Source organism: Drosophila ananassae, chromosome XL (genome assembly GCF_017639315.1).
Source record: "Drosophila ananassae strain 14024-0371.13 chromosome XL, ASM1763931v2, whole genome shotgun sequence".
Classification (NCBI taxonomy): Eukaryota; Metazoa; Arthropoda; class Insecta; order Diptera; family Drosophilidae; genus Drosophila; species Drosophila ananassae.
The window spans coordinates 8,586,505-8,612,723 of NC_057931.1; the positions used below are offsets into that span (position 1 = coordinate 8,586,505).

Here is a 26,219-nt window from a genome sequence, read left to right on the forward strand (position 1 = left end):
CAGTGGATTGCTGTGACTCTGAGAGCAGTCGGACACAGACCGTGGTTATAAAGTATGCAAAGAAACATGGATTCTAATCGAATCCGAATCAAAAGGCGACTATGACAGGCATAGGATTTTTATCATTGAGCCCAACTCGATGTTATACCATGTCAGCTTAGTTAGTGTCAGCAAAAGTAAGAGTGAGATTGTCTATATCTGGTTCATATCGAAATAGTCCTCCTCTACATCTCATATAGTTGTATTCCGTTTAGTGAAAATAAATCTCTACTGCCCTAGAATATAATAATCAACGCAATTTGAAGATCCGAGGGTAAGCCTCTAAAATTATTATCGAATATATTATTTACGTAGTGAATCTTAAGTAAATCATTTATCGCGAACTTCCGTTAGTATACTTTGTGCGACAATGTCGGTTAGAAGAAGTACCGAGAATATAGCAGCCACTCCGTTGGAGAGTGTGGTGCTGTGTGCCATTTGTAACGATACGAGCTCTAATGATAGTATCTTGGAAACTCCTTGTAAGCATAAGTTTCACAAAGCATGTCTGTTAGAATGGCTGGAAAACAATGATACCTGTCCGAACTGCAGGCAAAGCTGTCCTCGAGCTTTGATGATAGATAGACAGTGTACTCCTTCCGAACGTAGAATGCCGAGTAATATACAGACCGACCAGGAATCTAACCCAAATCATTCTGGAACCATTCCACGATCTCGTATGAATACCAGATCACAGGCTTCCAATAGCTCAAATACTATTAATCAGAGAACAAGAGCGGGTAGTTCGAACCCTAGACGTGAACCCATTCAGGATAGGATCTCTAGGGAACAAAACTCAATGCAAGAGGAACGTATTCAGAGAATTATTTCCAGTTCATTGGAGAATTATAGAGCAAGTATGACAGCCTCGATTAGTGACCAAATAACTACAGCTATTAGGAATTTAAACATATTCTCTCGAGACCAACAAGAAGAAGCCCAACTTGAATGGGATAACGATATAGCACCTTCGTTACCACGAGTCAGCAATGCCAGCAATGTCAATGCACGCAACAACAGTCAGAGATATAGACCACCAAATGCTAGATCAAATGATATTCAACTAGAACAACCTGATAGGATTTCTAATGTCATTTCCAATTGGCGCATCAAGTTCAGTGGTACGACCAATGACCTTCCTGTCGAAGATTTCATTTACAGAGTCAATTGTCTTACTTCCCAGTGCCTTAATGGTAATTTCCCCTTGCTTAGTCAGTTTGCTCATCTTCTATTCGCTGGACCAGCACTTTCATTTTATTGGCGTATCCATAGAACTTCCGAACACATGAATTGGTACGAGCTGTGCAGTCACTTGCAGGAAAGATACCAGGACCAGAGATCAGATCGTGATATTAAAAACGCTATTAGACGCAGAAAGCAAGGAACAAATGAGAGTTTTGATGAATTTCTTGACTCAATCTTGTCTATATCCGATTCATTGCGCGAACCAATGTCAGATGGCGACATAGCTATTGAGGTTAGGAACAACATAAGACCAGACCTTAAACTAGAACTACTACATGTAGATACCCCAGATTTAGCAAGTTTACGAAAAGAATGTCATAGGCACGAAGAGTTTTACCGTAGTTTTCGTACTCGGTCAACAACACGACCAACTATGCGTAGGAATTTCGTAGACGAACTATGTGCTCAAGAAGAATTTGAGGATACTCCCGGCGAAATCGAAGAGGAATGTCCGGGCGAAGTCTTGGCCATTAGATCACCCGAGAAAGTAAAATGCTGGAATTGCGAGGAGATAGGTCATCGATATCATGATTGCCTTAAGCCACGGCGAATTTTCTGCTATGGTTGCGGCTTGCTCGATACGTACAAGCCAAGCTGCTCTAAATGCAACGCGAACCCGGAAAACTCCGCCAGGGATATCCGCCGCAATCCGAGAGGGGATGTCCGCCAGTAGCCTCGGACCCAGTAGCAACAAATTCCAGTATCACCAGCACACTGAACAGTTCTACAGTCTCTAGACCACTAAAGCCCTACCATATTCGTCTCAAAGAGTACCAGAAGCGCAGAGAAGAACTATTTAGTAACCCCTGTTCTTCCACAGTAAGTGCAAGATCGTCTCAACGTATGCGCGAATTTTGGTGCAGAAAGAAGAACTTGCGAAGTTTTACTATCTCGTCAATTGTACGAAACGGCGAAGATATACGACCATTCACTTCACTTACAGTCTTCGGTGAGGAAGTTTTGGCACTGCTAGATAGCGGTGCTAACAAGAGTGTTATAGGAGGAAGCTTAGCACAAAAAGTTATATCGCAAAACCCTTTCCCTAAGAATTTAAAAGGAGTAGTCCGAACCGCGGATGGACAGACACAGTCCGTATTCGGTCTTGTTAAAATTCCGCTAACTTACAACTCAATATCAGCCGAATTTTCATTTTTAGTAGTACCGTCAATAAAGCAAGACTTAATTTGTGGAATAGATTTCTGGAAACGTTTCGGAATCTCCATCTTACATTCCAGTTTCTTAAACGAAATTAGGGTACCAGATTCCTTACAACCGCCTCTGAGCCTCAAACAACAGGCACAACTAAAGACAGTTATCCTCTCTTTTCCGTCGTTCGAAAAAGAGGGACTAGGATACACGTCGTTAATCGAACACAATATTGAAGTAGCCGACGCGAAGCCAATCAAACAACGCTTTTACCCCATTTCGCCCGCAAGAGAGAAATTGCTTTGTGACGAAATAGATCGCATGCTTGAAATGGACGTAATTGAGGAAGCACCTAGTTCACCATGGTCTTCACCGGTTATGCTTCATGTCAAGCCAGGCAAGGTTCGTTTGTGTTTGGATGCTCGGAAACTAAACTCAGTAACCGTGAGGGATGCCTATCCTATTCCTATAATGGAAGGACTCCTCAGCCGTCTCCCACCGGTTCACTGCATATCCAAGATTGACCTTAAAGACGCCTTTTGGCAAATATGCCTCGACAAAGATTCTCGAGCAAAAACTGCCTTTACCATACCGAACAGACCATTGTACCAATTCAAGCGGATGCCATTCGGACTGACGAATGCACCCCAAACAATGTGCAGGTTAATGGACCTGGTAATTCCGTACAATCTCAAGCAGAACGTTTTAGTTTATCTAGACGACCTGTTGATTCTATCGAATAGTTTCGAATCCCATCTATCACACCTATCTGAAGTAGCCACTCAACTGCGGAAGGCAGGACTAACTATAAACATTAACAAAAGCCAGTTTTGTCTTAAACAGGTAGACTACCTTGGTTATATAGTTGGGGAAGGAACCTTACGAGTCAACCCAGACAAAATTGCTGCTGTAAAAGAATTTCCAATCCCTCAGAACCAACGACAACTCAGACGATTCCTTGGAATGACTGGTTGGTACCAACGTTTCATTCCTAACTATTCAACGATCATATTTTCCTTGACCGAACTCCTAAAAGGAAAATCCCTACAGTGGAATCCTATGGCACAAGAAGCTTTTGAGGAGATCAAGAAGCAACTGTGCTCTGCTCCATTTTTGAGTCATCCAGACTATGAAAAGCCATTCATCGTGCAATGTGATGCCTCTTTATATGGTGTAGGAGCGGTCCTAGCCCAAAAAGATGATTCAGGATCGGAGCGTCCCATAGCATACATGTCTAAAAAACTAAACAAGGCACAGCGTAACTACACTGTGACAGAACTGGAATGCCTAGCCGTAGTTTTAGCTATTCAGAAATTCCGAATGTATATTGAAGGACATGTATTTGAAGTAGTTACAGATCATGCAAGCCTTCGTTGGCTCATGAACCAATCCGACCTGAATGGACGTTTGGCAAGGTGGGCTATCAAACTGCAGGGATATGGGTTCACAATTGTTCACCGCAAAGGAAGCGAGAATGTTGTGGCCGACGCCCTTTCAAGAACGTATGAAGGTACGGTCGCAGATGCCATTTCCACTCTCGAGTATGAAACTCTCCCGCAAATCGATTTGGATGCAGAAGCATTCAAGTCACCCGAATATACTTCACTGATAGAAAAGTTCAAAAGCTCTGATCTACCAGACTTTCAAGTCATGGATGGTTATATTTACCACCGAACCGAGTTTTCTGATAACAACCATGCGGATGATCGTTGGAAACTGTTAGTTCCCAATTCACTGCGTGTCGGAGTTATATATGCAGCACACGATCAGCCGGCTTCAGCTCATTGCGGCATAGCCAAATGCTTAGATCAGATTAGGCGAAGATTCTATTGGCCCAACATGGTAACAGACGTTCGAAATTATATCAAAAACTGTCAGGTGTGTCAAACGACCAAGGTACCAAACCGACCTTTAAAGCCACCAATGGGAGCTCGTACAACAACGGAACGACCTTTCCAACGTTTGTACATCGATTTCATAGGACCATTCCCTAGAACAAAAAGAGGTAACATAGGCATATTGATTATCCTCGACCATTTCTCAAAATTTACATTTTTGAAAGCTGTTAAGAAGTTCACCTCAAGGACAGTAATAGATATCCTAAAGGAGGACATATTTACATGTTTTGGAGTGCCCGAAATTATCGTTAGCGATAACGGAACTCAATTCAAGAGCCGCGAAATCACTGACTTTCTTTCTCATTTTGGTGTGCAACAAATCTTCACTGGTGTATATGCCCCACAGTCTAATGCAGCGGAACGCGTAAATAGGTCAATAAACGCAGCCCTTAGAGCTTATATCAAAACAGACCAACGCGAGTGGGATACTTTCTTAAGTAGCATAAATGCCGCTCTTAGAAATTCCATCCACCAATCGATAGGAATTTCACCTTATTTCGCAGTTTTCGGCCAACACATGCTTAATCACGGCCAAGATTTTAAGCTGTTACGTAATCTAAACCTCCTATCCGAAGGCAGTGCTAGATTACCCAGAGCTGACGAAATCCAACAAATCCGATCGAACATAGATAAGTATGTGTCGAAAGCCTATGAACGAAATAAACGAAGCTACGATCTGAGATGTCGACCGCGAACCTTTGAGGTAGGGCAAAATGTCATCAAAAGAAATTTCTTGTTAAGCAAGGCAGCTGAAAATTTTAACGCCAAGCTTGCCCCAGTTGGAATGAGAGCCCGAATCAAGAAGAAACTAGGCCAATCTTGTTACTTGCTGGAGGACATGAATGGCAAGGAAATAGGGAAATATCATGCCAAAGATATTTGGTAACTGGGTACTCGCTTAGTGTTATCCAGTTTTAATGCAAGGGTTTCCCTCGATTCAAACTGTAGGGGAGGGGTGTGTAGCGAGCACCCTATATAAAAATACAAAATACTTGACTTCCTAGGCAGGCCAATATTTCTTACCCTTAGTGTGTGGAGAGAGAAGGGAGAAACCAAGTTGAAAGAGACATACGCAAAGCCCTGTTACCCACGCATCCACTGACCAAAAGTAGGTAGAAAATCATTCGATCTTACAGTTAGGTTGGGAAGCTGTAGTGCAGCAGGGAATGGCTGTACTCCCCCAAGCTCGCAGAAATCATTTCATTCTGATCTTTTGCCGAGTGAAGAGCCTCGAGTACATATTGTGAAATAATAAGAAGATCCCGCGGACACGTGTAGAGAGAAAAAGAAACTATACAGTGAAAGCAGTGCAGGCCATTCAGGCAGCAAATTTAAGACATTATAATAATAAAAACTACTTGTGTTTGTGTGTGGGTTCAAAATTCTTAAGGTGAGACCCCAAATAATTGAATTAGTGCAAGTTTAAAAACCTGACCAATCCCTTGTCAGGTATCCCATTTGACCAGGATCAGCCTGATAGGCTCTCCGTGTGGCAAGTGGCCTCGGATCGGACGTCGGATCAGTCAGGAGGCCGTAGCACCACCAAAGCCACCCCCCCGCCGAATCAGTGGGACGCACATGGGTTGGTAGCCGCATCGTACCATCAGTGCACCGTACCCCGATTCTTATCTTCTCACCGGTTGGCGATAAGGTGTCGTTCAGCAGCTGCAGTAGCAACCAACGGATGCCGCCGCCCCCCGATTAGGTTTTCTCTTTGGTGAAGCAAGCTGCCGTCATGATTTTGTGAGCGGCATAGGACCCACATGTCCAAGTATTTAGCTTTAAGCACGATGACCATGCCTGCGAGCATATATGTGTGTCAATATTGTATTTAGAGCAGATTGACGCGAATAATTTTCACGGCGAATCTCGATAGCTGCGCCACAAAAGTATCGACTCCCAACAATAATGGTAATCTTCACGGCGAACCTCGATAGCTGCGCCACAAAAGTATCGACTCCCAACCATAATAACAATTCCCATTATTGTAGTACTATAAATGGAATTTCATAAAGTTATTGCATAGATGCAGTCATTCACGAGTATGAATTAATTAGTGTAGGACCTTATCCTTAAATTTAGTCTCTAAGCAAACCCACCCAGCCTTGAAAGAGAGATCAGCCAGGTCTTTTCCCCATTGTACCATTCTCTAATAGCATTAAGTCCACAGCAAAGATCACCTACGACATCTTGGGCCCAACGATGGATGCAGAATCTGTAAAGCTGAGTGAGTAAAGAAAACGAAGAGTAACAGTAAATTCATATAGATAAGTACAATGGGAAATCCCTGTTATGTTCTGCCTTTCTATCCCAAACTATGAAGATTAGTTGTAATTGTAGTTTAGTACCGCTAATTTTGCGAATATTTAATTATACGAAATGAACATGAACTAATATCTTTCACTTGGAGCACTTCGGATCCGAACATTGCAGTTGAACATGGGTAGACCCCCACTGTTTGGTGAAACGTCTACATGGTAGGGAGGGTATAGAAGAAAGACCACAACACCCAGTCTTTCAGGTATCATGGTCAGTAGAATCAACCACCCAGGGTCAGCCTACTTCCTTCGTTCCTTTCCAACTTCCCCATCTCTGTCTACGAGAAAATCCGTAACGTACTTGGTCTAGATTGCCGTGCCATCACCCACGCCCCTTTCGACTGAGCCCAGCCGTCCCCAAGTAGACAGAGGAAGCGCGGCAGAGACCATCCGTGCAGTGTTAGGGACAGTTTACTGTACTTAATAGTTCGACAAAACCGTACGTCCGTTATAATATCATAAAGGATATATCATATATCCTATTATATCACTCTTATATCACTCTACTACTATATTATATTTTTTGAAGATAGAAGATTCTATCCTAGCCCCCCTTTACTCACCTATTGGGATCCAAGCGCGATTCTGGTTGCAACCAAGCCGCCAGTCGAGCGCCCGAGGAGCCAGGTGCTCCGCTAATAAAGTCCTTGAGGAACTGTCTCTCATTTGATTGGGATCTGCAAAAAAAATATACATGTATCCTTTATTATTTTGAAATCTTATAATTGTATCTTATATCTCATAGATCGTATTATATGTATCTATTAGTGAATCGAATAAGAATCCCATCAAGTGGTCAGCATCAAAGATAGACCGCCGCTGCCTGCTGTGCTGCTGAGCTGCTGCCTGCGTAGAAAGAGATAGTGATAGAGATCGGGCAGAGGGCAGAGGGTCAAAGGTCAAGAAGCACGTACAGCAAGGCATCGCAGGCACAGCGGGACGGCGGGACGGGCGTACGTGTTTGTGTGAATGGAGGAGGTTTGTGAGGCATACATGTCGGATCACGTAAGGATCACGTCCGTAATATAATCATACATATGTCCATATCAAGAGTACTGCTTATGCCTCTTATCTTATCTCAAAAAAGTTATCTCAAACCCAAAAGTTTGGAATTTGCAGTTACTTCCGGGGGGTAAGGGGGGTACTCTAACTTACATACGTATAAGACTTGGAATGTTAAACCCCACACACATACTACCACACACATACTAACTGCATGCCTTATTTTATTTACATAAAAAAAGCAAATAAAACAATATGGACAAAATAAATACAAAACGAAAATGAAAATGGAAATTTTTGTTGGGTGGGATGGGGTGGGGATGAGGATGGGAGATATTCCAACGAAAATGATAATGGCAGGGCCGGGAAGGAGATCGGAGAATTGGAGAGTTGGATTGGAGAGAAACGGGGTAACCGGGAAACCGAGTACCCCAAGCCTACTGGGGCCATCCCCGCCTCCTCCTGCAGGCGACCCTGCACTTTGAAAACAAAACAAAATAGAACCGAAAATACAGAGCAAAGTAGAGAATAAATAAAAAAGAGGAAAAACAAAGGGCAGCAGCCAACTGTGGCCACATGGGTGTGTGCGTGATCGGGCGTGTGCGTGAGGTACCTGTGGGAAACACGTTTCCACTTAATGGTAACCCCTTTTACTCCCCCCTCACATACACTGCGAGAAATTGAAACCTGAATAAAATAATTACTTATTTATTAGACTTGTTTAATTTGAAAACTGATTATGTTTAATGAGTTAAAAAATATATATTTTTAATATGTAGTTGAGTAAATTTTGTCCAGTGTAGAGAAATGGAAATGGAGCGCATAGAAACAAGTTGCGGATCCCCCCGTTGGAAGTTGCATTATGCGAGTGAGTGAGATAGATATAGGGGGAGTGGGGAGAGGTGAGAGGGAGGTGGTGGGTTATGCTCCCCATTGCGGCAATGTAATCGTTCATTCATTGAATTCATTTTTATCGTGCTACAAAATGCGGAAGAGTTGCATTGGGGGGACATACAATACATACACATATATGTATATGTCGCAGAATAATTTAAACATTCAAATTATAACGATTATTTGTTGGTACACATTTGTTTTATTTCTTTGTGGTTCCCCTTTCTTTCGTGCGAGGCAGATACGTAATTCTGTCAACGTAGTCTGGCCGTGGGCATGAGTGAGACAGATAGTGTTCGTCATAACTCACCACACTGTGCGTGTGTATTGGAGGGTGAGAAGGAATTGAGAAGGGATCGACATGAATTAAAGAGGGAGTCGAGTTGTGAAATTCAATCAACATGCCACGCGCCAGAAAACGTTTCGCCGAAAGTCCGGTCAAAGACTCGGATAATGAATCCTCGTCATCAGAAGTGGGATTACCTCCGCCTCCAGCCGATGATGCAAATCTTTTGTCAATTTTGGAGATGCAAAATCATAATTTCGCTGAGCTAATAAAACAAGTGCAGTGCTCTCAAAATGAACCAAAAGATGCCAAAAATATTGTTCTGCCAAAGTTCAACCCTGATCGCGCAGGATCAGACGCTCTCTCCTGGTGTTCAACGGTTGACTACATCTTGTCCGAAAACCAGCTAGTGGGCAGCGCTCTTGTAATGTCCCTCAGCAAATCACTGGAAGGCACCGCATCTCACTGGCTCTCGCAGACATGTTTTCCCGGCATTACGTGGACGCAGTTCCGAGAATTATTTTTGCAATATTTTTCTGGAACGGAGACTTTGGCCGCAACCGTTATGAATTTGCTAAATGCACGCCCAAACGAAGGAGAGTGCTTGTCGCTGTATGGAAGCAGAATGGTCACATCACTTATGGCCCGCTGGAAGTCACTTAGCGTCGAGCAGATTGCAGTATCCGTTACGTTGGCACATGCAGCTGGGATAGACAAACGATTGCGCCGTTTGGTTTTTACGACGGATATCAAAACCAGAAACGAGCTGCATCAGGAACTCAAAGCCTTTTCGTTCGACACTAGACAGAACCAGCATTCGAGTGACAACTTATCAGCACCCCAAGGAAAAAGAGTCAGGACTATGTCTCACATCACATGTCATAATTGTGGCAAACCCGGACACAAGAAGGCGGAATGTCGCTTTAATAAAGAGGCAACTCAGCGTCAGCAGCCCCGTAATCAACAATTTGGAGCAAAAGATCGATCATCCGTGACCTGCTATAAATGTGGAAAAGCTGGACATGTATCTACTGTGTGCCCAGATCGTCAGGAGCGTCCGCCGATGAAGAGCAATACCATCAAAGACGTAAACATATGCACAGTACTTGAGCCCTTAGGAACGTTGCTGCAGTTTGGTGAGTCGTTCCAATTTTACTTCGACTCCGGAGCCGAATGTTCACTCATCAAAGAGACTGCATCACTGAGATTATCCGGCACTAGAATAAACAACGTAGTGACATTGAGGGGTATAGGTGGCAACTCTGTTTGCAGCACTTTACAGATATTGGCGAATGTTTTAATTTGTGAGCATTCTTTCGAAATCTTGTTTCACGTAGTTTTAGACAATCATATCAAATACGACGCTCTGATTGGTCGGGAAATTTTGAGCCAGGGCATCGGCGTGACAATTACATCAAGCGCGCTTACTATGTTTAACGAAAAGTCTGTATTACCTGTCGTAGTCTCCGAATGCACTCCTGACCTGGCTAGTGTCGATACCGATTTACATGGACAGGATAAAGACAAACTGCTCTCAATATTACAGGGGTATTCAAATTCTTTTATAAATGGTATACCACAGAGTCGCGTGACTACGGGACAGTTAGAGATTCGCTTGATTGATCAGAATAAGACGGTTCAGAGACGCCCTTATCGATTGAGTGTGGAAGAAAAAGAAAAGGTTAGACATTCCATTCAAGAGCTGTTGGAAGCAAACATAATAAGACACAGTTCCTCTCCTTTCGCGAGTCCGATGTTACTTGTCCGCAAGAAAGATGGTACAGACCGTCTGTGTGTTGATTATCGTGAGCTTAATGCCAATACCGTTTCCGACAAGTACCCATTGCCACTTATATCTGACCAGATAGCTAGGTTGAGTGATGCTAGGTTTTTCACGTGCATTGACATGGCGAGTGGCTTCCATCAGATCCCAATACATCCAAGCTCTATTGAACGGACAGCGTTTGTAACCCCAGAAGGGCAGTATGAATACTTGGCTATGCCTTTTGGGCTTAAAAATGCGCCTTCTGTATTCCAGAGGGCCATTAATCGTGCCCTAGGCGATCTGACTCATACATATGTCATCGTTTATATGGACGATGTAATGATAGTTGCACGCACAAAGGAGGAAGCTTTCGACAGGCTAAAAATAACTCTACAAGCACTCGTCGAAGCAGGATTTTCTTTCAACATTAAAAAATGCTCCTTTCTTAAATCTTGTGTAGAATATTTGGGCTTCGAAGTTAGAGCAGGTGAAATTCGACCGAATCCTAGAAAAATACAAGCTCTTACAGATTTACCGCCTCCGCAATCTGTGACTCAACTGAGACAATTTATTGGACTGGTCTCGTATTTTCGTCAGTTTGTACCCAAGTTTTCACAGTTACTGAAACCACTCTATGCTCTAACTTCAAAAAGCATGTCATTTTCATGGGAATTAGAGCACGAGCAAATACGACAGAAGGTAATTTCAATCCTGACTAGTGAACCTGTTCTTACTATTTTCGATCCACAATTTCCTATTGAGCTTCATACAGATGCGAGTGCCGTTGGCTATGGCGCAATTTTGTTGCACAAAATCGAAAACAAGCCACGAGTTATCGAATACTTTAGTAAACGGACTTCGCCAGCGGAATCGCGTTATCACTCGTATGAGTTGGAAACACTTGCAGTTTTCAATTCTATTAAGCATTTTCGCCATTACTTGTATGGTCGACATTTTATCGTTTTTACCGATTGCAATTCTCTCAAGGCATCTCGCACAAAAGTGGAACTGACTCCAAGAGTCCATAGGTGGTGGTCGTACATGCAATCTTTTAAGTTTGACATTCAGTATAGGCCAGGCGAACGAATGGCTCATGTAGATTTTCTGTCTCGAAATCCCATATCAAAAGATCGCATCCAGTCAAAAGGTACAGTGGAAAAACATATAAATTTAGCAGAGATTACTGACAAATGGTTGTTAGCTGAGCAGCAACGAGACGTAGAAACGTCGTCTATTGTTTCTAAATTGCGTAACGATGATCTTTCTGAGGATTTGGCCAAAACGTACGAGTTAAGGGCAGGAACGCTGTATAGGAAAATTCAAAGAAACGGAAGGACTCGTTGTCTCCCTATCATCCCAAAGCCATTTAGGTGGTCAGCTGTAAACAATGTGCACGAGTCAATTATGCACCTTGGTTGGGAAAAAACCCTTGAGAAAATGTACGAATACTATTGGTTTGACAAGATGTCCAAATACGTTCGCAAATTTGTCGACAACTGTATTACATGCAGATTGTCAAAGCCCCCATCTGGTAGGGTACAAGCGGAGTTGCATCCCATACCAAAGGTTAACATCCCGTGGCATACAGTCCACATCGACATCACAGGGAAGCTTAGTGGTAAAAGTGAACAGAAGGAATACATAATCGTGTCAATAGACGCCTTCACGAAGTTTGTCTTTTTATCTCATACATCGAGGCTAGACACCGAGAGCTGTATTAAGGCATTAAGATCACAAATATCATTGTTCGGCGTACCCTCTCGTCTGATCGCAGATCAGGGACGTAGTTTTTCAAGCACAGCATTCCGTGATTTCTGTTCGGTTCAAAAGATAGATTTGCATCTGATCGCCACGGGTGCTAGTCGGGCCAATGGCCAAGTAGAGCGAGTTATGAGTACTCTAAAGTCCATGCTAACAGCGGTTGAGACAGGTCAGGGGTCATGGCAAGATGCTTTATGCGAAATTCAACTGGCTCTTAATTGTACGCCCAATAGAGTGACTAAGGTTAGCCCTTTAGAACTACTTATTGGCAAAGAAGCAAGGCCGTTTGGTCTCGTACCTGTTGTTGAAAATAAGAACGATGTTGATATTGATAAAGTTAGAGAAATGGCTAAGCAAAACATGGAAAAGAATGCCAAATATGATAAGGCTAGATTTGATAAAGATAAGGCTACTATTGTAAGACATAAAGTCGGTGATCACGTTTTGCTTAAAAACGAAGAGCGACATCAGACAAAATTAGACCCTAAGTTTAGAGGACCGTTTTTAGTAACCGAAATATTGGAAGGAGATCGGTATAAACTTAAGGCACTAACTAATAATAGAACATATAAATATTCTCACGAATTTTTGAGGCGTATGCCTGAGAAGGGGATTACCACAGAGTTGGTAATTAATATTGAAATCTCCAGAAGGAATTGAGAAGGGATCGACATGAATTAAAGAGGGAGTCGAGTTGTGAAATTCAATCAACATGCCACGCGCCAGAAAACGTTTCGCCGAAAGTCCGGTCAAAGACTCGGATAATGAATCCTCGTCATATATATATAATATAACACAGATAGAAGAGAAAGAGACAAAGAAAGGGGGAGAGAGAGTGGAACCGACAAGGGCAACTCCAATGGGGAGAGAGGCAAGTGTGTGTGTGTCGTGACATTCGTCAATTCTCTTATCGCTCACTCTTGGGGGGACTTGGGGGGAAAAACTAACGTCATTAATGAAAAATAAAAATATATAAATTAATTATAAATTAATAATATTGAAAAATAAAAGTGCACACTATTAGACAATTACTATTTTGAAATGAATAAAATCTCAATTAATTTATAGGTTTATAGATTTATGATCCCTAATTTCCAATCAATTCTTTTTTAGGATTTTATTGTTTCAGAGTTCTATTTGTGTCAAGTACTTGTGGCAATTGTTTCAATTTATTTAAAAAACTAGTATCTCCCTTTTTCGAAGACCATTGACACCCTTCTTTCGAATCAATTAAAATTGAAAATTATTGAAAACTGGGGGAGGATTTTCGAGACAGAATTTTGCTGAAAATCACCGATCCAACGACGTAATAATTGAGAGTCCGCCGTGGGCGGAGGACCCGGACCCGTATCTCTTCCTCCCCCGATCGTATCTACAATCCTATATATATAAACAGTATCTCTGCGGGTTGGAGCGGTGCAACTTCCGGCTCTTTTTCGTTCCTGCCTCGTGTGGCAGTGTGCCAGAGTGGCAGAGTGGCAGTTGGCATCCAAATTGAACGCAAATTGATTTGTTGCAATGTCCGGGGAGGGTGAAGGAGGTGGGGTTACTGTTCACAGACACAAGCCGGCTCTTTGCTGTCTGCCTCTAATGGCTGCAATTAAATTTATTGCCCCCCCACCGCCCCCCAGACCCCGACGAGGGGCCAATTAAAAGTCAACCAACAACTAGTTCTCCGGAGAATGGCAGAAGCAGAAGCAGAATCAGAAGCTTTTGAAGCTAACTCACACACAATGGAGACACACACACACACACACAGAGAGAAACATATGACAATTAACTACACTGAAATAAATACAAATAAATAACTTAAAGATACAATACTATTTATTAATTCAAGAGTTTAATGATCAAGTATCTTTTTCATTGAGAAATAAAAATTTAAAAAAAAAACTCTCCATTTCAATTCAAAAATAAACAATTTCCCAGCACTTCCTTCCATTCATTGACTCATTCAGATGTAGATACTTTACGATATAGTATATAGTATCTATCAATGCCAAATACTTATAAATAGCTACGGCTACTACGGACATCAGATGCAGATAAGATGGCTTTTGGATAGTTCGGTAATCTACACACTTCTATGGATCGAAAATCGAGTCTTTGAGTGGTTTTCAGATACGTTTCTGGTTCTCAGCTACTTCTCCTCTGGTTTATCTCTATCTTTTGTGCCGGGCCTGTTTCTTAGTCTTCTTAGTCTCAACACATGTACATACATATATGTATCTATAGACCCACACCACACCAGACCAGACCAGACCCGACCCAGCATGATATGTAATAAAAAATAAAAAAAAAATATATAAAAAAAAAGCAGCTGATTCAATTTATCGAAAAGCCCCGCAGAGAGCACAGAGATCAGCTGTGATCTCTCAGAGAAGAGAGTCTTCCACTCTCTCTCCCACTCTCTGAAAGAAAGGTCAGTGCTCATACACTTAACAAAAAATAAACCTATTTTAAGCTATACTGGAATTTAATCTTTATTAAATTCAAATAATCTTTCAGTCCTATCTTTATATCACATACTTTCATATATTTTATTCATTTCCACAATTTAATTTTAAGTTATATTCCTTTCAGTTATTTTAAACTCAATATTAACTCCTATTATTTTTTTTAAATAGGGTAAAGTTAAAGAAAATAAGGCTAAACTTCAAAATAGTTTCAATTCAAATATAACTTTTGTACCCTTTTTAGTTTTTTCAAGCTCAACCTAGTAGTAGTAGAAATTGCAAAAATATCTAAAAATAAAAACTTGTAACCTAGTAAGTATTACCCTTTTTATTTTATTAAATAGCAATTGAAGAAATGGTAAAAATCTGTCTAATAATTGTTACAAATTCAGACTATTGTCAGCTATTTAAAGCTAAATATAAAAAAAAGTTGTAAAACCCACAAAATATGGAAGTCTTCTATAAAAATAGATGATGTCATGCCTTTAACATTTTTCTACCTTCCTTCAGTAATAATCAAAGTATTTAGTTATTGTTTTGTAAGTTCAATCATTATTCATACTTTAGAGTAAAAATAAAGGAGAAAAATTGTATAATTTCAGTGTAAAGCCAGCAGAGAGAGCAGAGAGAGGTATCATAGGAACGTGTGGAAACGGAACGATCTTGCTAACGCTATCATAACGAACTCTTCAGTACGATAGTCTCCCAATCCGCTTCGAACACTCAACGCGAAGACATCGACGAGCTCTGTAGTGCGTTCTATGCGCCGGCATATCATATTGTTTTTTTTTGTATTTTTTTCTTATTGTTCTAAAATATTTCTGTGGATGACGAAGAACATCATAAATATGCATATTAGTGGAGATCTCTTTTGAGACACTCGCCGTCTAAATCAAGAGTGTTGGAGAGTGGCTACCGTGAAGAGCAACAAAAAATAGTGCTGTGCTCTGAAATACTATAAGATACAAGATACAAGATACAAAAATAAAATCCGCAAACAAAAATAAATAAAAACACAACAAATAATTCACAATATAATCGTCACTGCCATAAATTGTTCAAAAAACTGTTCAGAAATGTGGAAAATAATGGGAATGTCGGTAATAATTTTATTGGTGGCTTCAGTAGCCCCTCTAGCCGGGAGTACTCCGAGTACTCATCAAAAAAGATACGATCGCCTGCCAAGGAGCGAGGCCCAGGAATACGATACCAGCGTGGATATATGCCACCATTGCGGCTGTGTCGGCGTTAAGATAGAATGCGATTTCCAGATAAACAAAACGGTGAGTTTCTGAATCAATATCAATCTGAAGCCAATATTCTGATTACTCACAATATTTTATATATTTTTTTTTTTTGACAAAAAAAATATAAGAACTTGCCAATTCTTATCCGATTCTCAAGAGAAGAGCCATAAACAATTTGCGGATTGATTTTCTAGCCAGATATCTTATCAATTTATATCTGATTCATAAGCAGATTATGCCAGGAATCTTATAAATTTATATCTGATTCATAAGCAGAATATCTTGAAATATTTGCACTTCAGTTTTCTATCAAAAAGACTCAAAAAAGGCAGTTACTCAGATATGGTTTGTAAACCGGATAGGCCGATCTTCTTATCACTCTATTAGCTGTTCTGCTGATAAAAATCTAGCTATAATGACAAGTTACTAGCTATAATTCACAATTAACTGATTTTAATTGGTCAATTGCCAAGTATATGGCCTATAATTTTAGCTGTTAATAAGTTTCTATGAGCTACTAGCTTTCTATTAATGATAGTCAGTGAAGGAGTCTTATCGAAAGTATTTATGATTAATTTATAGAGCTTTTTTCAATGAAAATAGTTGGCTTAAACTTGCAACCATTGCAAAAATGGCCAATTGCACATTTTTATTGTAAAGAAAAAATATATATACCATACGTAATTTTGTAAAATATTTCCCCCAAAAGACCCTGGAAATTTTTAGAAAAACACAAACACGTAGGTTGGGGGTCTGAAAATGTGTCTGAAAATATTTATATAAAGTTTTCAGCCACTTTTCTCGGGGTGGTGGTGGAAAAAATGCGTAGCTGAGCACTTTTGATTAATTTCACGCTAAATCAGAAAATCAAAAAATCTGAAAATCAGAAATTAACTCTGACTGACGCCAAGGGAATGTAAACAAAAGCGAAATAATTATTGTTCCTGTATTTGAATGCGTGCAAAATGAATGAAAATGAAAATGAAACAAGAAGGCGGCGCCGACGTGCTGCCACTCCCTTTTCCGCCCCCGTGGCAGTCTCCACCCCCCCCTTAACCCCCCTTAAACAGACAGTCCAACAGGTTATGCTAATGAGTCAGGTGTGCGTTTTTTTTTTTTTTTTTTTTTTTTTTTGAGAAACTCGGCTCGTTTGCTCCCGCACTTCGAAATAAAAACAAAAACAAAAAAAAGGGGGGGGGGGGGGCCAGCAAGTGCAAGTAATTGGAGGAAAAAAAAAAAAAATAAGGAGGGTCCCTTCGATATCCAAGAAATAAATACAGGATGGGTCTGATTCCACATTCTTCGGTTTACGGAATAAACAAAATCGTATTTGTGTTTTTTTTTGAGTCACAAATGCAAATGGAGAAATATGCTTCGAGTTCGACTCCCCACAAATAAATTTATTTTTTCAATTATTTTTCGATAATAACTTAGAGCCTTTCATATAAATTTTAGTCTTAATAGTGTAGAGATAAATTGCATTTTGCATATAGATTTTGCAATTTTAACTTGTTTGGTTAGCAATTTTTTGAGTTGAGACGAGGGGAGAAAAAAAAATATAAGCGATCAAGGTCGTTTCAATTAGACATCCGTAAGATACGGCTGAAAATTGCTCAGTCAGATACAATTGGTAATTTGTTTCAACATTTTAGCATTTTAACATTTTAGCACAAGTTAATGAATACCAAACTCTATTTCAGGCCAAGTATCTGTATCTGGCAGAGTATCTCTATCCACATATGTGGATAATATGTTTAGATACATCTATGTAGTTGTTAAATTTTGCACTTCCTTAGTAATTGAATGGACTGGGGATGAGAGATGTCTGTTGTTTGGTTTTGTTTTCAGATATTTTTTTGGTTCGAGCGGATGTGGGCCAACGGGTGACACTTGTCCATACCACCCACCCCACCCCTCCCAGGGCCACTTTCTTCCAAGATCTTGAGATACTCAAGTATCTAAGTGTGTGTGGCATGTGTGTGTGTGTCGTCATCTTGTAGATACACAAACCGAAATTTATTTATTTGCCGCGTGGGCGCTCCAGTTCTATGTGCAAAGTGGACTAAACAGAAAGCTTCACAAAATGGAAAATGGAAAACGGAAAATGGAAAATGGAAATGCATTTTCCCCCCTCAGTTCCAGCCCTGAGGATTAATTTATAGATTGACAGTAATAAGCCAAAGTATCTTTATATAGTGTCAGCAGCTGTGCTGCATATCTTCAGATTGCACTCCAAAACAAAAAAGATACAAAGATACAAACATAGATAGATAGATGGATAGATGGATGGATGGAAGTGGGCGAAGAGGTGAGGACTTCCATTTGGAATGGCTACTTAAACCACTTACTTGTATCTTTCTGTCTGCTCCGAAAAATAAACCCAAACACCCAGAATTCAAAACAAACATTCTTCGATGGAATGCCACAAGGTGTGTGTGGGTTTTTTTTACCAAAAAAAAAAATAACGAAAAAAAAACTGAGGAAAATGGGGAAAAAACTGCATTCGAGGCCAACTAGATCTTGCCAATAATTTGATTTGGAACATAAACAAGATTTGTATACAGAATGGTGGTCTAAAAGGCAATTTTTCTTCTAGAAGCTTCAGAATTATAACTTCCAAAGCAGTATCCATTCATTTTGATGGCAGGGTTTCGATTTAGAATAAGATAAGATTCGGTCTTATCTGATACTATCAACCAGTTTCGCTTTAGATTTGCAATTATTTAAGCCTTTATAGAACGCGTTGCGTATATAGTGCGTTGCAATTATTTAAGCCTTTATAGAACTTCCCCATAGAAGCAGAAGCTCTTATCGAAAAAGAACTAGAAACTAAAAAGATAACCAGAGGAAGGAATTCTGCATTTTTTGTTTTTGCCCAGAACTCAAGTCACGTAGTAGGTACATAACTCATCATCCCACATCGAACGTGTTGAGGTTTTCTATCTATGAGATAAAAAAAAACTGCATCTATGAGGTGGGAGTGTGTGTGTGTGTGTGTGGCTTGAGAAAGGGATCTTTGGGAAAGTCCTGAGGTACAATTTTTTCCGGCCATGTGATTGGCATTGCGGCCATGTGACATTTTGAGTTTTTCCAGCGACTTCAGGGCTCTCGAAGGAGAGAGAGAGTGCTTAAGATCGAGATCATAATTTATTTTTAATTGGCTTTGTTTGGTTATTTATGTGCTGGTGTTGTTTTTGGTTGCCCGGCACTTCCAGCCAGGCGACGGCAGCTATTTCCGCTTGTCTGCCCCGCCGGATTTCGATTCGGATCCAAAAATATATATCTCGAAAGTTGTCGCCGCTCGCGGACTAGACGAAGTCTCTATATATAGTGTTCCAGGTTTCAGATTCTTTTTTGTGAGTATTTCTACACTGAAATAAAAGACTGGCAGACAGACATACCTATATGTAAATATCATCTGACGAATTCGAACTTCATAAACTTTTTCTCCTCATCTTGGTTTTTGGGGTTGGATTTTGTTTGTTTTTCCAGCCATTTGGAGGAATGGTTCTCATAAACTTGAAACCAAATGGATGGATGGGGATTTGGAGAGGGGGAGGGTTGGGGGAGGTGGGCTATCTGTCAGACAAACAAGCAAATTAAAACTCACACGTAATTGAGACTTCCTCTATAAGGAGGCGGTAGGCGGAAGGCGGTAGGCGGTAGGCGGAAGAGGGCCTCCAGAGAAACTGGAGCAATTGCAAGAAAATTGCACCCAGGCCCAGACCCAGAGCCAGATCCAGAGCCAGAGCCACCATGGATGGTGGCAAACAGAGCGCGAAGAATCAGAGAGAAAGAGTATAGGAATGTGTAAATCTTGGAAGAAAATAAGAAAAAAATCTAGAGGTATTCGTATAATTCTCAGCTAAGAAGGCCAAAAGAAATCTGGGCAAGAAAACAAAACACAGACTGACGGAGACAACAAGTGCGATCCAAGAGAGAAAAAGATTGCCGGCTGCAGTTGGGGCTACAGATACAAAGATACAAAGATACAGATACAGATACCAAGTCACAGATACAAATGCAGAGACATTGAACCCCCAACCGAGGCCAGACAAGACGAAAAACGACAGAAAAAAAAAACAGGTGGCCCGACTGGGAATGCAAGAATCGAATAAAAAAATAAGAACGAGGTCTGAATTATAATGCCAAGTGTCCAGGCCCCAGTCCTATTTCACCACAGAACCCCTGTAATCTATCACTCTTACTTTTTCAAGAGAAACCCCTGAAGGTTTCTGGTATGATTCACATTTGAAGTCATCACTATGCTTTCAAATATAATATAATAATAATAATTTATAATTTATATCGCAATATCAAGTGCAAACCGAATACGTAAAGTTCAGAAACCAAATCACGTAGGCCCGTCCAAAAAAAATACAAAACAACTCATTCTATACTATATACTTTGGTTTTTATAAACGCTATCTTGTTTACCAACATGGTACTAGACTAGTAATCTATTTAAAAGTTACAGTACAGCTAACTGGCCTTTCGTAATACCCAGATTTATTAATTCAATGAGTGAGATGTGGAGAGAAGACCGCCACTGATCAACAAGATCATCAAGATCATTAGGAACTCTCGTACCATCCTCATCCATCCATCCATCTCGCAGTCTCGCAGTCGGCCCTTCAAGTTTCCAACTATTTTCATTTAATTTAATGGAAAAATTGCACCCGGGTTCGAGTTCGAGTTCTTGAGCTCTTCATTCTTCGTTCTACATTCTCGATTCTCGCTTCTCCATTCTTCAGTTCGAAAGCTTCTGCAACTGAAGATTGTTGGATTTTTTATTTATTTTATTTTTTTTTTTTTTGTTGCTGGAGGAGCAATGAACGCGTTGCGGTCAAGTTGCCGTTGTCGCCGTTGTAATTGTCATCTTTAGTTGTTGCTAGTGTTGCTGTTGCTGTTGCTGTTGGTGTTGCTCCTCCTCCTATTGTTGATGTCGCAGACACTGCGTTTAAAAATAAAACAGAGACTGGCAAAAGTGCGGGCTATACACAGACCGCAAGAAATGTAAGTCAACCGTCACGATCCCCACGACAGCTCCAGCAAAACAGGGTGCCAACTTCCCCAATTGAGTGGAGGAATAATTTATACTCTTTAGAGTGTAGAGTGCAGATGCCTAACCTATAAGCCTATGAGCCATAACTAAACTCAAATGATCTCTACTCCACAGCTATCTACTGTCTGGGACTCCAAGTACTTTGTCCAAAAGAAGTACAGATCGATCATAGTGTTTTTGAAGTCGCAGATTAAGCTGTTACTATGCGCCGACTTACTCAGGGACAATCAGGTCAATGCAATCCGTTTCTATGGCACCAAGGAGAACGACCAGGTGGAGATCGACGAGCATGCCTTTCGCCAGAACTTTGGTGGATTCCCGGAAATTGGGTTCTTTAACTTGTCGGATGTCTTCTTGCAGCCCCACGCCATCGAAGGTAGGTCGCATCACATAACCACATAACCATCATAACCATCATAACCATCCAAAAAAATTTCAGGCAATGACTACAAGTTGATAGTGGAGAACTGCACCCATCTGGTCGGCTTCCCGAAGTCCCTACAGATGACCAACTTGTACTGCACCATCAGGAATGTGGACAAGTGCGATCTAAAGCAAAATGCCTTCCACTCGGGTGGTGCCAAGACCACCGCCACCTATGTCAATGTGAGTTCACAAGGACACTCTAATACAAAATGAGTTAACATCCCTTTTCCATCCGACAGTTGTGGATAGAGAACTCCGGCATATCCCAGATCAACAGCTTCAACCAGTCGATGAACAAGGTGAGCATCATTAACTGCACCATCGGCAGCATCGAGCAGGGGGCGTTCGATGTGACGACCATCAAGGAGCTCAATTTCGAGAACAACAACATTAGGATCATCAAGTCTAAGGCTCTCACGGCTAAGCTCCTCAGCGATAAGGTCTCCATGGTGAACAATGAAATCGGGACGATTGAGGGCGAGGCGATAAGTCAAAGTGGTGTCAGTATTCTCATCTTTACGGGCAACAAGTACGTATCAAGTGTCACGGTCGCCACAAAATTTCTTTCATCGAACTCTTCCTAACATCCTTAATTGTTCGACTTGCAGAGTAGAACGAATTCAATCGGGGGCCATCCAGGTGAATGCCGCCAACGCCTACATCCTGAACAACACTGTCAAGTACACGGAGAAGTCTTGGATAATCATCAACTATGTGACTCACGTGGAGATGAACAACAACGGCTTCGATCGCTTCGACACCTTCCAAATCAAGAACCGATCGGTGGGCTTCAATTGCACTTTTCAGAATAATCGACTGAAGGATCCGCAACCGGGCAGCCTCGATATCGATGCCTGTCTGATCCACGACATCCACGTGGGCTGGCAGTGCACCTGCGATAGCAGAACCTACATCTCCAGTCTCAGCCACCATGATCTGGACTCCGAGATACTCTGCACCCTGGCCGAGAGCGATCGGAAGTGCTTCAATGCCACCAGCGTTAATTGGCGGCGGTACTTGTATGAGGCATGTGGCGTTGGAAGGAATAGCAATGCCACCCAGTACTGCATCAATGGGAGGTGGTCGGAGCGATCGATGAGCGACCAGCATAGCGGAAATGTGTGGAGCAGCAACGGCATAGCCATGGGCATTGTGGCCGTTGTCGCGGTGATAGCATTGGTGGTGGTACTGATCGGAGTGGCCTGCCGCCGCCAGAGCACCAACGATAAATGCAGCTGGAGCAAATCGCAGCTGAACCTGGTCAACAACGAGGTAAACAATCTCTCCAATCAGGAGGAATATAAGGATGTGTGCAAGGCCATCATAAAACTGGCGAACAAGGGAACCCTTAGCAGGCCCGACTGTTTAAATCGCATCACCGACATCCTCAGCTGTCTACCGTCCAAGTCTCCATCAAACATTAAGAATCTGCTTACCGATCATCTGAACAAGTACCATCCAAGTAATATTTTAAATTTGGAAATTCAAACTCAACCGCCACCAAGCGCTCCCAGTCCCGATCTGCGAGATACAAACGAACCGATCTACACCGAACCGAACGAGGAGCTACGCCTGATACCTGAGAACACCAACAGTTCCCAGCCTCCGGAATTCCTCTCCAATTACTCATACCCCCTGAATCCGGAGGAGAACCAATATGCCGAGCCATTCAATACCAGTAAGTCAGTAGCTGGGGGCTACGATCATAACAGAAACAGCAATGGCAATAATCATGGTTATAGTCAAGTCTAACAATTATATAATTGTATATAAAAAATATGTATTTATGTGTAGTCGTTCGAATCTGACAATTGCGTCCAATAACTCACAGACATGACTTCCAAAAAAAAACCTTTTCATTATTAAAAATTTAATAATGAAAAAAAAAAATTATCTTATATATTTAAGGATAACAAAGCGAAAGCACTCAAGTAGTTAAATAACATATATATATTCCACAAGCACAAATAACATAAAATTAAAAAAAAAAAAAAGAATTAGAACATTAGTCCGGCACTTGAACACTTGCAACTGGCAGAAGATGATCCACAAACACCCGGGCCCGGGCAACCCACACTCCGAAAGCCACGTGCATGAACCCAGAAAGGTACCTCAACTGAACCTAGTTTTAAGTCCCAGTATTTTTGAAACGGTGATGGATCTCTTATTATTTTCTATACATTTTTTGGGTATTTTTTTGGTCAGTTTATCTCTTATGGTATCTCTTTCTGGTATCTCTATTAATCTAATTATTAATCTATTAATTTATTAATCTACAAGTATATCTAACCATAACCCAATAACACAAATCTTTTCTATAAAACTTGTAATTTTAATTACTAAAACTAACTACAATAACTAACAAAATACCTATTCCAAAAAAATATAATTTGAGTCTAAAAATGAAACAAAATATTAAAATTAAAATAAATTAAACCTATTTTAGACTCAAATCTAAAAAAATATTTAAAAGCAAAGTCAAAAGTATCTCGAAATTCTTTTTTTTTTTTCTCAAAAAAGATGCAAACGACATACCACCCGCCTATCAGTATGCCACGCCCATGCGACGCCTCGCCCCGCCCCAACAACCACCCAGCACTGTCGTCAAGTATTCAACGCCCGTATGGCGCTCCGCACCAGATGCCACACCCACCAGCCGCCCACCATCGGGGGCAAGTGTACCCACAGCCAGCAGCAGTGGTGTTGCCACAGAAGTTGTCCCCCTGTGGCAGCGTCATGTGCGGGACTTGCGACAGGACCTGGAGGCCATGCCACAGTTTCATCCCAATCAATTAACCTCATTGCGTAACCAAAGACAGGTGCAACAAAACTATCCGCGTCACCAGCAGCAGCAGCAGCAGCAACAGGAGCAGACGTTGCAACAACCACCGCCCTACAGTGGCAGTCGCGGTCCGAGCGGAAGCCGCAGCTTCGAGTGCCTGGATGGAGCCGCTAGCTTGGCAGCCATGGAGCACATGGACTCCGGATCGGATCACTCGGGGGGTAGCGATGTTACGGTTCAAATCGGTGATGTGATTGCCTATGCGGATGCCTAAAAGTATGCAACGGATGCAGCTGCAACAGCATCCTGACCTATTATAATACTTATTATTAAAAAAAAAACGCATCTTTGTGATATTAATAAGATTCTCTGGCGATACGTTTTAACCTTTGAGAGAGAGAGAGATAATCAAGAGACAGAACGTTGAAAATTGAGAATAAAAAAAAATAATAATAAGCTAGTTTGTGTAAATAAATTATATAATACACTGAACTGTAATTTAATAAACTATATTCTTTTTTTTATAAGCAAATTATTGGATTGTTTTCTTTTATAGTCGGGGGATTTAATATTATAGAAAAGGTAAGTTTTTAGAGCGTATGATAGTCGGTACTTCCCACAGGAAGAGGTTAAAAGTTACAAAAATACTCTACAAGTACCGGGTATGAATACTTTACGTTAAAAAACATACAAATATTTCTAATTTCTTTATTTTTTATCTATAAAGCCTAGACTGATAAAAGCTAGTTAGGAATATGAATATTATTTATTGAAAAAACACAATAATGTGTAAGTACCGGGTATGAATATAATAATTCATCTTTAAATACAAATATCTTAATAAAATATTTTAAATATTTAGGGAAACCCTCAATACTACCTGGTATGAAGTGTAACTATTTGTTTATATAGAAAAATATCGTTTTAAAACCTATATATACTCCCCAAGAAGTTCATGACGAATCAAATGGAATAAATGGTGTCTCTCGTAATACCCCATTTGTTGACTTGGGGGTGGCCTGTCGTCATATATCCTATATCAAATGACCGATTTCTCGGTTACAGACTGAAATCAAACACTGTCCCTGTGGCTATGAGACATAAATATTAATCACATAGCCAACACAGCTGTTGTTTTTTTTGTTTTTTATTGCCAATTCTGCGATAATTGTTGAGACACTAAAGCAAATAAATAATAAAATGCAGCAGCGCCTGCCAGTCGGGCGGTGTGTTGTGCTGAAATTGCATTTTAAAAATGCTGTATAACTTGATTTGCCATTGAACTGAGTTTTTCATCTTGTCCATAAATTGTTGCCAGATATGCAAATGCTCGTTCTAAAAGCCTTTTCGAGTTATTAATGTTCATATATGGTCGGTGAGACGGCGGCATTCGCTCAGTTTATAGTGATTCGATCAGTTTATCTCACAATCCTCCCTCCCAGTAGGCGAAAATCAATTGATACACTTTGCGAAATAATTACAAAGAAGCTTTGTTTTTTAAGAATTTTTGTATAATTTTTTAGCTGCGCTTTCAGTACGATATTCCCTATTACAGGTACAAAAATACACCCTATCTTATCTCTCCACGCTTAAATGTAAACAATTAAATCGCAATAAAAATTAAATGTCATTATTCACTCAATTATTTAAGCCTTATGTCTTCGATCGGATATTTAATAATATTTCATATTACTCATATTATTTTTCCTGGTGGGCTTTGAGTTTTTTAAGAAAAACTCCTTCATAAAGGTCATATTTCTGTTAGCTCTGACGATCTCAAGTGTACTATTTTGAATTATTTACATAGTTCGGCTCTTAACAAGCCCGCCACTAAGTGCTTCGTGTTTGACTTTGCCCCCCAAGTAAATTTGATTTGATTTTCTACCGCC

At 40.8% G+C, this 26,219-nt stretch overlaps 2 protein-coding genes and 1 long non-coding RNA gene across 7 annotated transcripts in view; 2 read left to right on the top strand and 1 right to left on the bottom strand.

Annotated features, from left to right (window-relative positions):
* LOC6504741 (E3 ubiquitin-protein ligase highwire) overlaps positions 1-26,219 on the bottom strand; it is a 59,226-nt gene that overhangs the window by 11,032 nt on the left and 21,975 nt on the right. The window contains exon 14 of the mRNA XM_032453160.2: positions 7,210-7,323. Within this exon, the coding sequence (XP_032309051.1) occupies positions 7,210-7,323 (114 nt within the window). The remainder of the gene's footprint in view (positions 1-7,209; positions 7,324-26,219) is intronic.
* Positions 5,136-6,718, top strand: LOC123257530. Its single transcript, XR_006507624.1, has 2 exons — positions 5,136-5,718; positions 5,778-6,718. It is a non-coding gene; the product is annotated as an uncharacterized LOC123257530 (long non-coding RNA).
* LOC6504743 lies at positions 8,586-24,862 on the top strand. Of its 5 annotated transcripts, XM_044716990.1 has the most exons (7): positions 14,976-15,122; positions 15,413-16,093; positions 21,237-21,498; positions 21,562-21,728; positions 21,788-22,077; positions 22,157-23,226; positions 24,069-24,862. In XM_044716990.1, exons 2-7 carry the CDS (start codon positions 15,887-15,889, stop codon positions 24,602-24,604), a joined length of 2,532 nt encoding a protein of 843 aa, XP_044572925.1. In that variant the 5' UTR covers positions 14,976-15,122; positions 15,413-15,886; the 3' UTR covers positions 24,605-24,862. The 5 variants fall into 5 exon arrangements, 2 of the variants coding, with proteins under 2 accessions (XP_044572925.1, XP_001966281.2); XM_001966245.4 differs by lacking the exon at positions 14,976-15,122 and having other exon boundaries at positions 15,209-16,093; XR_006507623.1 differs by lacking the exons at positions 21,237-21,498; positions 21,562-21,728; positions 21,788-22,077; positions 22,157-23,226; positions 24,069-24,862 and adding an exon at positions 8,586-14,776 and having other exon boundaries at positions 15,055-15,122; positions 15,413-15,957.

Excerpts from the sequence above, each read along its gene's own strand:
- LOC6504743 (XM_044716990.1), top strand. The coding sequence starts at position 15,887 with ATGTGGAAAATAATGGGAATGTCGGTAATAATTTTATTGGTGGCTTCA. Across the intron at positions 21,729-21,787 it reads CCACCGCCACCTATGTCAAT|TTGTGGATAGAGAACTCCGG; the intron begins GTGAGTTCACAA and ends TCCATCCGACAG. Across the intron at positions 23,227-24,068 it reads TGCCGAGCCATTCAATACCA|ATGCAAACGACATACCACCC; the intron begins GTAAGTCAGTAG and ends TTCTCAAAAAAG.